We start from the raw sequence: 13,663 nt of genomic DNA on the forward strand, positions 1-13,663 counted from the left end.
GCCTGAGAATACAAGAAGCCCCTGGACTTTTTCCAAGTTGGGAATTACTGGTCAGATTTCCAAAGCAAATTCAGCTTCTTAATGGTAGCATTGATAAACATGCAGTTGAATGAAATCTGTTGCAGGCCTAGAAAAATGAGACACTCCATCTCATGGGTTTGGTCAAGAATCTGAGCATCCAAAAAGATTCTTATGACTCTGATGATTCTTGAATACATCAATTGCTATATCTCCGAAAGTGTGCCTCCGTTCATATTTTCCCTCCAACCTCAAATGTGAGATCATCAAAGGAATGTTTGTTCAACCCACACAGCCATTTCTTTCAAAGCTATCTTGCAACATGACGCCTTTCTATGCTAGCTGGCTTTTAAATGCAACTTTTAAGTTTCTTTAAAACTCTTTTGAAGGAGGGTAGATTGATAGGGGCAGGGAACAATTTATAATATAGATTGTTGTATTAACATGTTTGTTTTTGTCATTCCTTCTTGAATTGCGTATTTATAGATATACTATGAAAACTTTGGCAGCCAGAAGAGTTGTGCAATTTGAACTGTAAAATCAATTTGGCTCTGTGTGCTCTGAAATGAAGAGGAAACATGCCTGTGACATTCCTGAAGTATAACTAAGAATAACATGAAACATGTGTGGCTGTGTTTCAGTTTACAAATGGAAACTACAAGGTGTTCACAGATTTCAAAACTCTCAAGTCACTACTGTATTGAACCTTGACCATAGCCTAAACAGCTAACCATTCAAGGTCATTATTGTTCCATATTTCTAAGTTTTTTTTTAATAATTTTCTTTCCTACACTTACAAGACAAGCAAGTTTTTTTTTGTTGTTAATGACTTGAATAGAGTGGTGCCTATAATTTAAGAAAAACGCTGAAGTGGTTTTAACTTGGTCAGTTAAGTAAGGTAAAATCAGTAGCTGTCTCTGCTCTTCTGCTTAAAAATAAGGCTGAGTTTACTAACTTACTTTCACTAGCCACCACACTCAGCTTCTGAGCAGTGGACAGGTAGCCATCCTGTCCAAAAACAGACAGTGGGTCTCCTTCACAATTTGACCTGTTTTTGTAAGACCTGATATTGGCAGACCCTGACTGTAAGCACATTGTGTTTGCAGCTGCTCTGTGTCAACTGTGTCCTATAACAGCTCTGAAAGGGATTGAAATTGTTTGAGATAGCAGGAACTGCAGATGCTGGAGAGCCTGAGATAACAAGGAGTAGAACTGGATGAACACAGCCGGCCAAGCAGCATCAGAGGAGCAGGAAAGCTGACGTTTTGCGCCTAGACCCCGCTTCTCGGCCCGAAACGTCAGCCTTCCTGCTCCTTTGATGCTGCTCGGCCTGCTGTGTTCATCCAGCTCTGCACCTTGTTATCTCTGAAGGGGATTGTATGCCTTTTAATATCCAGATAGTGTGCGACCATAGGTGGGAAATTATGTTGGTCATTGTCTGATATCCTGGGAACAGTCACATTGCCACAACTCAGAGTGGTTACTGGTTAACGACAACATCCTCTGATGAGGTGGCTGGTGACTCCTGTCTGTATAAAATAAAACCATGCTGACACATGAAATGACAGGGCAGGGATTCATGCACTAAAAGAACACCACTGGAACCATCCTACAGTACGCTGCAGAATCCTGCAGATGCGTCGTACAGCAATCATCAGATGACAGCCCATACTGTCAGCTATTTGATGAGAAGGAAGAAGGATCGACAACTTAATTTTTTTTGCGGACAGATTGAAAGCTGATTTGGGTATGGTATGAGCACTGAACGCCTACTCCCCATTTACCAACATTCCAACAATTTTCCTTTCCTCTGCCATTGACCATCTCGGTATTCACATTGTCCCCATACAAGGATAATGTAAACACAAATGTTTCAAACCAAATTTATGCATGAACCCACAACATCTTGCATGAAAAGATGAACCAATTGCCTTATTCTCTCAGAGCCAGTCTTGCAAATGATATTGTCTGTCCTAGTTTCTTTTTCCTGCAGGTCTACTCCAGTGATTCTAAGTATGCCTGGAAGAAGACTCCTAACTTACATTGGAGGAAATTTCAATTGGACCTTGGAGCATGATCTCAAGAAACTCTGGGCCTAGAAAACTTTATTGCCGAGACACCATGGTGCAGTGGTTAACTCACTGGCAGGTGACAGGAAGGGTATTGACAGAGGTGAGAGTGCACCAAGTTCATGATTCATGATGCAAAACACACCAGCAATCCGAGTAATCTGTTGGACAGATTGCTGAAATGCTGCAATGTCATGCAAACCCTATTGAACAGTAATAACCAGAACCATGATGACAGCAGTCTGAATCTGCACAGCAGCAGCTGAGCTCACTTGTCAGCAGCCAGTGTTCACTGTAATAGTCAGATATTGAGTGTCTGTTGCTTGGGTTTCAGTAGAAGTTGTGATCATGGTTTGGTCCACGAGTGTGCAAACAGAGTTGGTCAGTACTTCCATGCTGGAAAGAATGGGTTCAAGCTCTGTGCCAAATTGGTGCCAGACATCTTCGCACTTCCAAATGTTGAACACCATTGTAGGCTTCTGGTTTGTACTCAGTAATTTGCTGATTTTTAGGTGGTTTGAATTGTCACCAGTTCCCTGGTTCTGACACTGGACTTATTTAGGAAATGCAAAATGAAGAAGGCAGTAGATAGGCATTTCAGGGCAAAAGAATCTCTGCTTAAATACAAAAAAAACACAAGAAAATAAAGGTAAATGTAACAAACAGTGAAAGTAACACTATCAGCTATATAGAGGACAGTAATGAAATACACTATTCAAACAGTATTAGAACCTAAACAGCAGTTTTAATCTCAAAATTTAATCAGGCTTCCAACCCTTGGAGTCCCATGCACTGTCACCACCTGCCTTCCCCTCCCTGCTAGCTAGGTTGGAAACTTTTGGGGTCTTAGGACTTTAAGCTCACCGCTGAGGAAAATGCAGTTTTGAAGTTCTGCAGGCTGTTGAGGTTCTTGCTATTGGTTCAGAACAGACCTGTGTCTGGAAGCTCTTTATCGGATCGTGCTTGGTTTGCTTCCCTGCTCCCGGAATGTCCTTTGTTGCGATGGTACCCTTGGTTTGGGTTGCCGTCTGAGTTTCTGTTCGTCCTCTGTAGTTCTCCATTCTGAAGCTGCGTGTTGGTGCTGGAACTCTGGGGAAGCTGTTCATGCAGGAGTTTATTGTTGAAAAAGCTCTCCCCTCGGGTCAGATCAGGGCTAGCAGTTACACAGACCAATTGTCCAGTTATCCCCCCACAAATCTGTGTTGTCCTCACCGTTCCTGGTGTTTCCTTCTGAAATCAATTATCTTCCCAATAGTTGAGTATGTATAAATGGATTTTGATTGAAGTTAAATGTTTGGTATCTGTGTAGGGTCCATACTGCTTGTGCTGGGTAGCCCAAGGTGTAAAAGTTGGTTCTGATTTAGAGTGTTAGGTTTACTAGGTTGACCTCTTAAAGTGGAGGTGTAAATTGGAATCCCAGGCTGAACATTGGTTCTGAGCAGCCATCTCTGTGTTTTTATATTTTTTCCAGAGCTCAGCCCAGCTGACCAATTTACTTTTAAAAGTTTTGAAAAGTCCAGAGTCCTGTTCAGTATTTTATGATGGAGATTTTTGCTCAATCCCACACCATCAGCATTCTTTTGTGGGTTGCCTCACTGAAGTTTTGTGTGAGTTGTTTGCAGTGAACCCATGGAAGGCACCTGTGCTATCCTTGCCCATTTCAGCATTGCTGTGCTCAGGCCAGGTGTCTTACAGCATATGAAACTTTCTTCAGTGATCAACTATCATTCACCCTTGACATCTACAACACATTTTAGTGAGCCAGTTGAATAATAATATGGTGATTTTTTTTAAAAATAGCAATACCAGAAATTTAAACAGATTTGTTTGAAAAAAAATTTAAGAAACCCTTGGCAAAGTTTCAAATCCTGGATCTTCTACACTTACTTGCACCTCCCATATTTGTTCATGTATATCCCAGCTTCACTTTCAATGACCTCTCATCCATTGCATCATTGCTTTGTGGTTTATCCTTTAAACTGGAATTCTTGAGCTAATTCCAAACATTAGCACTTTGGGGGAGAGGGGGGTGGATGGGGGTGGGGAGGGGGTATTGGGACCATAAAGTGGAATCACGAGCTGAAATTTTGGGGCTGTCAACTCTGAGGCAGCAATATCTGCCATGGGGCTCCAAGTTCTAGCAGCATGCTCATTTCTAAGAGGCTGTTGTTTTCTCTGAAGCTACAACCACCCCCCCCCCCCAAAAAACCCTACTCCTCCACCCAAGTTCTCATTAAGAAGTCACAACAATTTTCAAGTCTAGAAATGGACTCACGGTGGGGGAAAAAGAATCGGGTATGCTGGCCTAGATGTTATGCTTAAAATAGATCATGAATTGGCAACCCTCTGACTCCAAGGTGGGAATGACACCACCTGAGCTTCAGCTGACTGTGCAAAAGCATCTCTTATCAAGTTTGTCAGCCAGTGAGCATTGACTGAATTTGGTCACACAGGATGATACAGTGACACCATTCTCAGCCAGTGCTTCTGCAGCTAGTTAATACGGACTTTGGAGAACAAACAGGACAGAAACGTTGATAACAAAGTGTGGAGCTGGATGAACACAGCAGGCCAAGCAGCATCTCAGGTGCTCCTGAGATGCTGCTTGGCCTGCTGTGTTCATCCAGCTCCACACTTTGTTATCTTGGATTCTGCAGCATCTGCAGTTCCCATTATTACAGGACAGAAACGTTGCCTTCCCTCTCCTCCTCGTCCCAGTCCAAAAACTGTAAAATACTTCAATGTCTGCCTTTCTAAGATTTGCAAAATTAGCACATTGGATTGGAATTTCCTCCTTCTGCCTGCTAGTACAATACCAATACTACCCAAGGAGCCTTACTCCTTCATGCAACATCCCCAAACCGCTGCTCTTTAACCGCAGTGTTGGAGGCTGATATTATGAACAGATTAGGGACTGAGGTTCATTGATCAGCAGTTGCAAAGAGCCGGTAGACTCGATGACTTCATATTGAAACTGAAGAAATGCACGAGGTAAAATAGCTTTTAAGATTGACTGGTACTCGCTGAATACAATGAGAATCGTATAACTGTACTGTGTCCATTTTAGCTCTATGTAGCAATTCCATTATGACCCACAGAGCGTAAATACGGCACAGGGCTGAGTGGTTTGTGTGCGGAGTGCCTATTAGAATCGTAGGAACCAAGTAAGCAAGTAGGGAGGGAGGAGACTTGCACAGCCCTGCTGCACTTAAGCACTCATGTAAAGGCAGCTGGTGGAAGAACCAGCCGCCCACATCAGGAAGTGGTCGGATCTCTCTGAAAGGAAGGGGAAGTAGAGGCAGCTTCTCAGTGCAGCAGTCTCTCAGCCCTTTGCTGGAGCTACTGCACTGCCGTTCATGTTGACGGAACAGAGTCCATGAACTGAGGCAACTTTGAATTTTTTTAAATATAAAAGCAAGGAGATTTACATTTCTTCTTAACTGCTTCATTGTGTTTTCTTGTGCAGGTAAGTTCACTGTTTTGGTTGTCTCCTTTTTAGAGCGCGGGCTGTCAGTTTGTTTGCGTAAGGGCTTCTTTCACTGAAGCCTTTCAGTATTGACTTTGGGGCAGGAATGTGTAATGACTGTTTGTAGTTAAATGCCATATTCGTTCCAAGAAATTGCTCCACATTGTCGCAGAGTAAGTAACAATCTTGACCATTTTGTGTCTGGGAAACGGTATGTTATGAACCAGTTAGCAGGAACTTTCAGGACGGTTAGTAGTGGAGAAACTGATCAAATGGGAGACGGGAGTTTGAGTATTTCCAGCCTCACCCGGACAGTGTCCCGTAGAAGCTAAAGATGCGGCGAAACTGGAACTTCGAATCCATGGGAGAAACATCCACGAGTTGGATTTTTAAAAATTGTTCACAACCACTCAAATATGTCGACTTAACTCCTTGTGGGCTAAATGAATTATCAGCTCCACCTGTCAGGTTGTGTGATCTGAGCGATGCTCGATTGGGCACTTTCACATTGCAATTTTTAAGCTTGCAGTCATTTTATTTTTGGGAAGTGAAAATGAAATTTCGATGCTCAGCCCCTGTTTGCTCTGGCATGGAGCATTAGGAAAGAATTCGTAACCAGCACTGTGAACCTGGATTGTATTTCTCTGGAAAATGTGGTGTAAGCGTGGAGTGCTCGGAGGAGCAGGAGTGATGCACTGCAACAGGATGTTATAGATATGGCTGCTGTGGTCAGCAGTGGGTTGGAACAGTGGAAACCATTAGTCAGTGAAAAGACATTGTCTGTTCCTTAGCCATGTTTCTGTTCAGCTTTTTAAATATATGCTACAGCATTACTTAACACTCGGTCTATAACACAGCCCCCTCTGAGTCAGGAAGTTCTACATTCTGCTGACAGATTTGAGCATGATAAAGGGAGACTGGCTCTGATGGAGTGCTGATTTGCCAGGGATGCCATCTTGAATGAGATGTTAAACTAATGCCTCTGTCTGTTCCCTTGGGTGGATGTAAAGCATCTTGACTTGGGCGAGAGTAAGGTGGTGACTGATGTTTTATTCACTTAATTCTGACGGGAATTACTTTAGGAACGTTGATATCTATCATTTTAAAAAATATATTTAAACAATTCAACACAATCTCTTTCTGCATTTTATTCCCTCCCTCCTGAAAAATTACAGGGCAGTTTAACCTCCAGTTCTTTTCAGCTGTGTTTGAGACTGCAACCTTGTTCACCTTTTTATTAGGCTGTAAAGACCTCAATAAAAGACCAGCACACTCCATGTTCTTCCTTTGTTCCCAATCCAAGTCTTGTCCAAAAATGTAGAGGCCTTTGGAACATCTCCGTCTCCCCTAAACTGATGTGTCTCTAATTGAGATGTAGGTGTCACTGGAAAGACTGGCATTCATTTGTCTGTTGCTGATGCTATTGAGAAGGTAGCGGTGAGCTGCAGCCTTGAACAGCCAACAAGATACTGGCAAGGTGCTGTTAGGTTTAAAGTAATGAGTTTGGATCAGCAGCAACGAAAGAATGGCATTACTGTGTTCAGATTTAAAATGGTGGGTGATTTGGAGGGAAATTTGAAGATATTAATGTACCTATGCATTTACAGCGCTTGACAAGAGGTAACAGACTTGGAAAACGCTGTCGGAGTAGTTTAGGCCTAAAAACTGAAATTTAAACCCAAGCCGCCTGCTAATTACCTGAATACTGCTGTGTTAAAGCCATAGAAATAGCTTGTATCTCCATTTGAAGTTCTAAGCTAATAGAATGAAGCATTGGATGCAGTGTTTGAGTTGTTTTGATATAGTTCAATGTGTAGAGTCTGTATCATGTTCACTTTATTGCTAATGAGAAAGGTGGAGAATTTGGTTATATTAAATAGATGGTCTACAGTCTGTTTTGAAGATTGGTAATAATGACATGCTTCTGCTTTGCTAGATATTTTAGTTTTATTTTGATATCCTGGCTCACCTCAACTGTCGTGTCAACCTATTCTAGACTTTAGAATGATTCCTGGTAGAATAAAGATTGTAATTGAGATCATTTTAAATTAGAGAATTTAGGGCTGGCACATTGCATGGGTAACAAAGTTTTTCAAGCTGCAATTATTCCTGAGGCTAAGCTCACTGACCTCAGTGTTATAGTTGGTAGCAATGCTGTTGAGTTGGGTGGGAAAAATCAGTCAATATTCTCACTGCTGTTCAGAAATGACTGGCTATTGTTGTTGAACATGAAATAGCTTAAACTAAGCTGTGATGATGTTTTCAGGTGGGGCTTTGAAATGAAGAATGGCATATATGACCAGAAGTAAACGTTTGTTCTGCCTTCTGGCGGGATCATGGCTGATCAGATTTTGAGCTTATCTCAATTGCACTGCCTGCCCCCATAGCCCTTAACTGCTAGTCAATCTGAACTGTCTAACTCAGTCTTGAATACATTTAATAAACCTTACCCCAGAGAATTCCAAAGACTAGCAACATTGAGTGGAGAGATTCCTGTGTTTCCATCTGAAATGGGAAACTCCTTAATTTCAACACAGTCCCCAACAGGTCTGGATTCCTCCAGTCAGCATCCATCCTGTTCAGCCACCATCACGTGGCATATTTTGGACTTGTCACAGTCTTGGGAAGGAAAAGGAATGGTCAGAAACATAGAATTCAAAACATAATTTGCAGGGCTGTGGGCAAGAGTAGGGGGTGGGACCAATTAGACCTTTGAAAGGCCTTCATGGGCATAATGTTCAAAATGGCAATCTTCAGCTTGTATTTAAAACTTGAGATTAAATGTTAATATTCAACACGATTTATTTTTATTGCAAAAATATTAATGATTGGCATTGAAAATATGCATGTAGTTTTTAAAGCAAAATTAATTTTTCAGGTTTACTCCCTGTTCCTAGTGAGATGCATATAAGACATAGCTGAGTATACAGAGGATGTTGTCATTATGACAGGTACAGTCTGACTGTAGCTTAGCTGCTGTATAAAAGTTAAAGATAGTTGTTCAGGTGTCAGATCACAAGATCAAACCCGTCTGTGCATATACACACCCTGTTGCTACAGCCATGATTTGCAAACATGCCCATCGGCACTGTGGATGGAAGGTTTCTCGTGAGCAATTGGGTATCTGTCATGACTTCTGAATGGCAAATAAGAAATATGACAATCAGCAGCAAATCTTAATCAAAAAAAATTCCACAATTGTGACCAGAAGTTTCTGAAAAATATCAGGAAGTAGCTTTGGGAGTGTAGCAAATGGATGACCCCTGTTCTATCTTGTAAGCTGGATATAAATATTTTATTTAAAGCTAAGAAAAGCCCATTAATGCATGCCACAGTTGTTAGAACATCATGAAACCACTGGTTCTTCTGTCTCTATATCAATGTGTGGCTCCAGTCACCACTAATTCTCTCCATCTGCTTTAGTTCCAGACAAACAGCAATGTCTTACCACAGCTTCCTGCTTGAGCCAATCAGCTGTCATGCCTGGAATAAAGACAGGACCCGTGAGTATTTGTTACAAGTAAATGCAGTGTAAACCCTTCTGGCTCACCGGAAATAAAGTACTTGTAACCAAGTGTCTTTATTTCAAATGCTAAATGACCTCAATGTTTTTACATCATTGCATATCTGCAGAACTCAATTGCCTCATGCCTAATGTTGCTTTTGGAGTTCCAAAGAAAGGAGCAAGAAAAAGAGTCAGTTAAATGCTTTGCGTTTTACCAAATACCGTAAAAGAACTCCTGAGCCAATGGTTCAAATGCCAATGAGTTAAACTTAAATTGTTGCTTCCCCCAGACTTCTACAAGGGCAGCACAGTAGCTCTGTGGTTAGCATCGCTGCCTCACAGCGCTGGAGGCCCAGGTTTGATTCTATCCTCGGGCGACTGTGTGTGGAGTTTGCACGTTTTCCCCATGTCTATGTGGGTTTCGGTCAGGTGCTCTGGTTTCCTCCCACAGTCGCAAAGATGTGCACGTTAGGTGGATTGGCTGTGCTAATATTGCCCATAATGTTCAGGAAGGTTAGGTGCATTAGCCATGGAAAATGCAGGGTTATGGAGATAGGGTAGGGGGATGAGTCTGGATGGGATGCTGTTCAGAGGGTCAGTGTGTGTTTGTTGGGCCAAATGGCCTGTGTCCACCTAAGGATTCTATGGAATGTATGTTGCCTCATCGCTTGATAAGCAAGCCACACCCATTTTGTGTTAGGGAGACTGATTGTAACTGTCATGCCATAGTTTCACATGTGAAATAAAACAGCTCAACAATTTCATATCTGGTTTGCTCTGGCCAGGTACTTCCATGTTTGTCTTTACAAAGGTTAAAAATGTTCAAGTACACGATACAGAGGTTTCTAATTCGAATAACAAAAATGCGTTGTGGTTAAATTCAGGAGTCACATTGTTGCTTAGGGTCGGACAGTGTAGGCACGGACTTAAATACAAGACATTCAGATCCCGATGTGAACATTCAATAGTACTATCTAGCACAAGACCTTAAACTTATGTCTGAAATTTCCTACTTTAGGTAGTACTGACATGCAATAAAATGCCCTTGTCTCTAGATCAGTTTCCTTTGTAAAATCAGTATAAGGTTCTCAGTCTGAGCATATTCATTATAGGATGTTTGATCACTGCACTTGAAACTTAGTGCTGTCGTTGGATATGTACTATACACTATACTGTAACTGAGAACAGTAATAACTAATCAAAGATGCCCATGTGCGATTTGTAATTGACTACTCAGTTCGAGCCCCCTGAAGATAGTGAGCCACATACTAGTTTGCAATATTTTCAAAATGCTGCCTTGGTCAATTACTGGAGACTATTTGACAATGAACGAAAAAAACCTTACGGAGGAAATTAATGCAGTTCACACACTGAGGAATCTATGCATTTTACTTAAATGCATAGAAACGATCTGTGCAACAAAGTAAAATCCAGATGGACAGAACACCAGAGTAAGATTACAGAGCTGCATTCAGTCACATGCAGACAGATCAGGGATCGTTTTGGCAGTCAGTGCTAATCAGAGTTTTTCAGCCTTGTTCGGTTAGCACCCTCATACTGTTCTTTCTGTTAGACCAGTGTGACTTATTTCGGTAGTTGCTCAGGCCTATTAACTTTAGCTTTCAGAATACGTAACACTGCCGTGCTTTGACAAAATCCCATCTCGTTGAGAGCATAGTGAACCATGGTATTTCTGTTGGGCTGTGATGAAGACAGTCTGACTTGAATCCATAACAATTCTACTGTTGAGGATATGAAAGATTCCATCTTAAACTTTCACAGGGAACATTTTCATAGAAAGAAAGCTCACTTTGTTACAAAGGTGTATTCTTAACCAAGATAGAATCACCTCAAAACAATTTTTAAAGAGACATTTGTGAAGAAATCACTAAACGCCTCTGTTAAGTACTCTTCCTTTTAGTTTAATTCTGTGCATTCAATTATTTCCAACAAAATTTGAAGCATATTTTCCTTCAGCAATGTTGGAACTTGTCGGGAAGCAGACTGTTGTTCAGCTTGATGCGGGCTTGTTGAGTTGCACTGGTATGTTGAAGTATTGTTCAATTACAGAAGCATTTATTCCAGCCCAGGCCTGTGTGGTCATGTGGTGCTGGTTCACAAAAAGTAACTCAGTAGAAGGCTCTTCAGGGATGTTCAGATGGAGCTGATTTAGTTTGGGTTTGTCCCTTTTCTTCGCCCACTTTATTTTGTTCTTGTTAGTCCTCTCGCACAACCTGCTGGTGTTAGGGTTGCTAACTGTGGTTAGGTGTGTTCTTCTAGGTTTGATTGACATCCCATTCCTCAACTGCCATAAAAAAATGTCCAGTGCAGCAATTCCCTTTCCTCACTTGTAACATTCTTATCTCTGATTCAAGTTTAAATGTTCAGTTGCATTAAAAATAACACATTTCTTAATGCCATAATGATTGCCCTTGTGGTCACACAATAGCTCTGCAGATTGATCTTCAAATCCAGAAGTCTCTGGGACAACCTTGGAGGTGTGGCAGTTTTATTTTATGTGCCAATGCTGCTGTAGCAGCCAATTGCACGCACACTGCTACCAGAGATTGCATGTCCATTTTACCAAGTTTCCACCCATCTTTCTTCAGTAGCCCAGTGAAACTGACAAATTTGTAGGCTTTCTTTTCTCCTGTCAGAAATACGTGCGTTTTGTTTTCGTTGTGTTGTCCCTATGGAACTCTAAATGAAATAATTATCAATTAATATGTCAAGATTGACCCGCAAGTAGTTCTGTGAGGTAAGGTGAAGTCACACTGGACTATCGTAGCGTGTAAAGATGTTAGCACATTGTGAAATTCTGTTGAAGAACAATTTTGTGTGTGGTTCATTTCATGAGCTCGGAGCATTCCAAAGGACTTTGTAGCCAGGAGGTAGATTTGGAATTGTATTTCTTGTAATGTAGGAGGCGCAGCAGTGAATTTGCACACAGCTGGGTCTCTCAAAACAGCAATTAACTAATGAGCATATTGTCTGTTTTAGTGACATTGTTTCAGGGATAAATATCGGCCAGTGCCTCATTTGGAAAAATCAGTGTGGGCCATCTGAAAGGGTAAACAGGGCTTTATTTAACATCTGCTAAAGGCAATGCCTCTGACTGTTCAGGGCTGGAAATGGCAGCCTAGGCTGTGTGCTCAACACTTCCATCCTGTCAGAACTGCAGGCAACAGAATTTCACACAAATATTTCAACATGTTTGAATGATCATGTCACGACCGCAACTTGATGTCAATAACCTGGGAGGATGCACCCTATTAGATATTTTTCAAATGATATTCATTAGATTTAGAGTAAGTGGAGGGAAGACGACAAGATCGAATATTATGAAGTTGTTGCTTACAACTTAAAATCTATAAAGAGTCACTGCTGATATCTGAGCTCCCTTGATGACCTGTGTTGATCTAGTGACACTCTTAACATTTTTTAAAAATAATTTGCTTCACCACTTGCAGTCGATACAAGCTGTCAGTCCGTGACTGAAACAATTCAGCATGGAGACATGAGGAAGCACACAGTGAGATTCAGGATTCCCATCAATGTTTGATCATTCTAAGTGAAGAAATCCCTGGCTTTTGCTCATTCTTTTTCTATTGAGGCAATGTGATGAAGGGTTAGTGCTGAGGGAATCATTTAATGAGGCTTGCCACACAAATAAGACATTTTGACAAGCTTTACCAATCAATAAGGTGAATGGTGAGAAGACCACAGTACTATTTGCAGTTCCAAGTTCCTGGCTGCAAGCATAGATTCAAGAACAATATTTTATATAATGCCTGTAAGATCTATGTGCCTCCTTTTAACACTTAGAGATGATCAAAATGTATAGATGCCCAGCCTGATGAGTGGGCAATTTGAACTGCGCAAATGAATCTTACAGAGCAACTCCTTTGTAGGATTTGTTAGTGGAGCTTCCCTGTTCTTTCTCGAAATGGTAGCTGAATATTGTACTGCAAAGATTGTAGATAGTATGTAATGTCACTTGTTACTAAGTTGCTGGCTGTCGCCCTCACAACTAACACCTGATGTTCTGAGTGCTTGCAGTCTCCGTAACAGCTTCTCCTTCCCTCCGTAAACTTGAGCTCATCAATTTATATCGTTGTGATACAAATGCAAATCGTTGTTCGGCTCTGGCCAGGAAATTGAGGAATCAACTGTCTGCTCATTATCAACAGTCCATTTGAGCCAGTAATGGTCAGAAGATAAGCTCAGCCTGATTGCTGGAAGGCCGTCTGCATTTTAAATAGAGAAATCTATAATTGTTGCGTGTTTTCTTCTTTCTATGTCACTGTACTAAATGTGAACTTCACTAAATGCACAGAATATATTATACCCCCCTCCAGAAGTTATCAACTAGTGCCACTGTGGGCTCTGAGTCAAAAAGTTCTGGGTTCAACTCCCACTTCAGAAGCCTAAGAATAACATTCAGAATTAGAGTTAGATTTTATTGTCATGTGTACTCAAGTACAATAGTATAGGAGTATGGTGAAGAATGTACTATGTCGCCACAGGAGGTGCCATCGTGGGTACCAAGTACCGAGTTACAAATCTTGGGTACTGAAATAGATTAGGTACAAAAATAGAGAAATA

At 41.3% G+C, this 13,663-nt stretch overlaps 1 protein-coding gene across 1 annotated transcript in view; it reads left to right on the forward strand.

Annotated features, from left to right (window-relative positions):
* Window positions 1–5,342: 5,342 nt before the first annotated feature.
* Window positions 5,343–13,663, forward strand: part of LOC125462471 (actin-related protein 2/3 complex subunit 1B-A-like) — a 34,809-nt gene continuing 26,488 nt past the window's right edge. The window contains exons 1-2 of the mRNA XM_048552528.2: window positions 5,343–5,553; window positions 8,977–9,056. Of these exons, the coding sequence (XP_048408485.1) occupies window positions 8,993–9,056 (64 nt within the window). The 5' untranslated portion in view covers window positions 5,343–5,553; window positions 8,977–8,992. The remainder of the gene's footprint in view (window positions 5,554–8,976; window positions 9,057–13,663) is intronic.

This window comes from Stegostoma tigrinum, chromosome 23 (assembly GCF_030684315.1).
Source record: "Stegostoma tigrinum isolate sSteTig4 chromosome 23, sSteTig4.hap1, whole genome shotgun sequence".
Taxonomy (NCBI): Eukaryota; Metazoa; Chordata; class Chondrichthyes; order Orectolobiformes; family Stegostomatidae; genus Stegostoma; species Stegostoma tigrinum.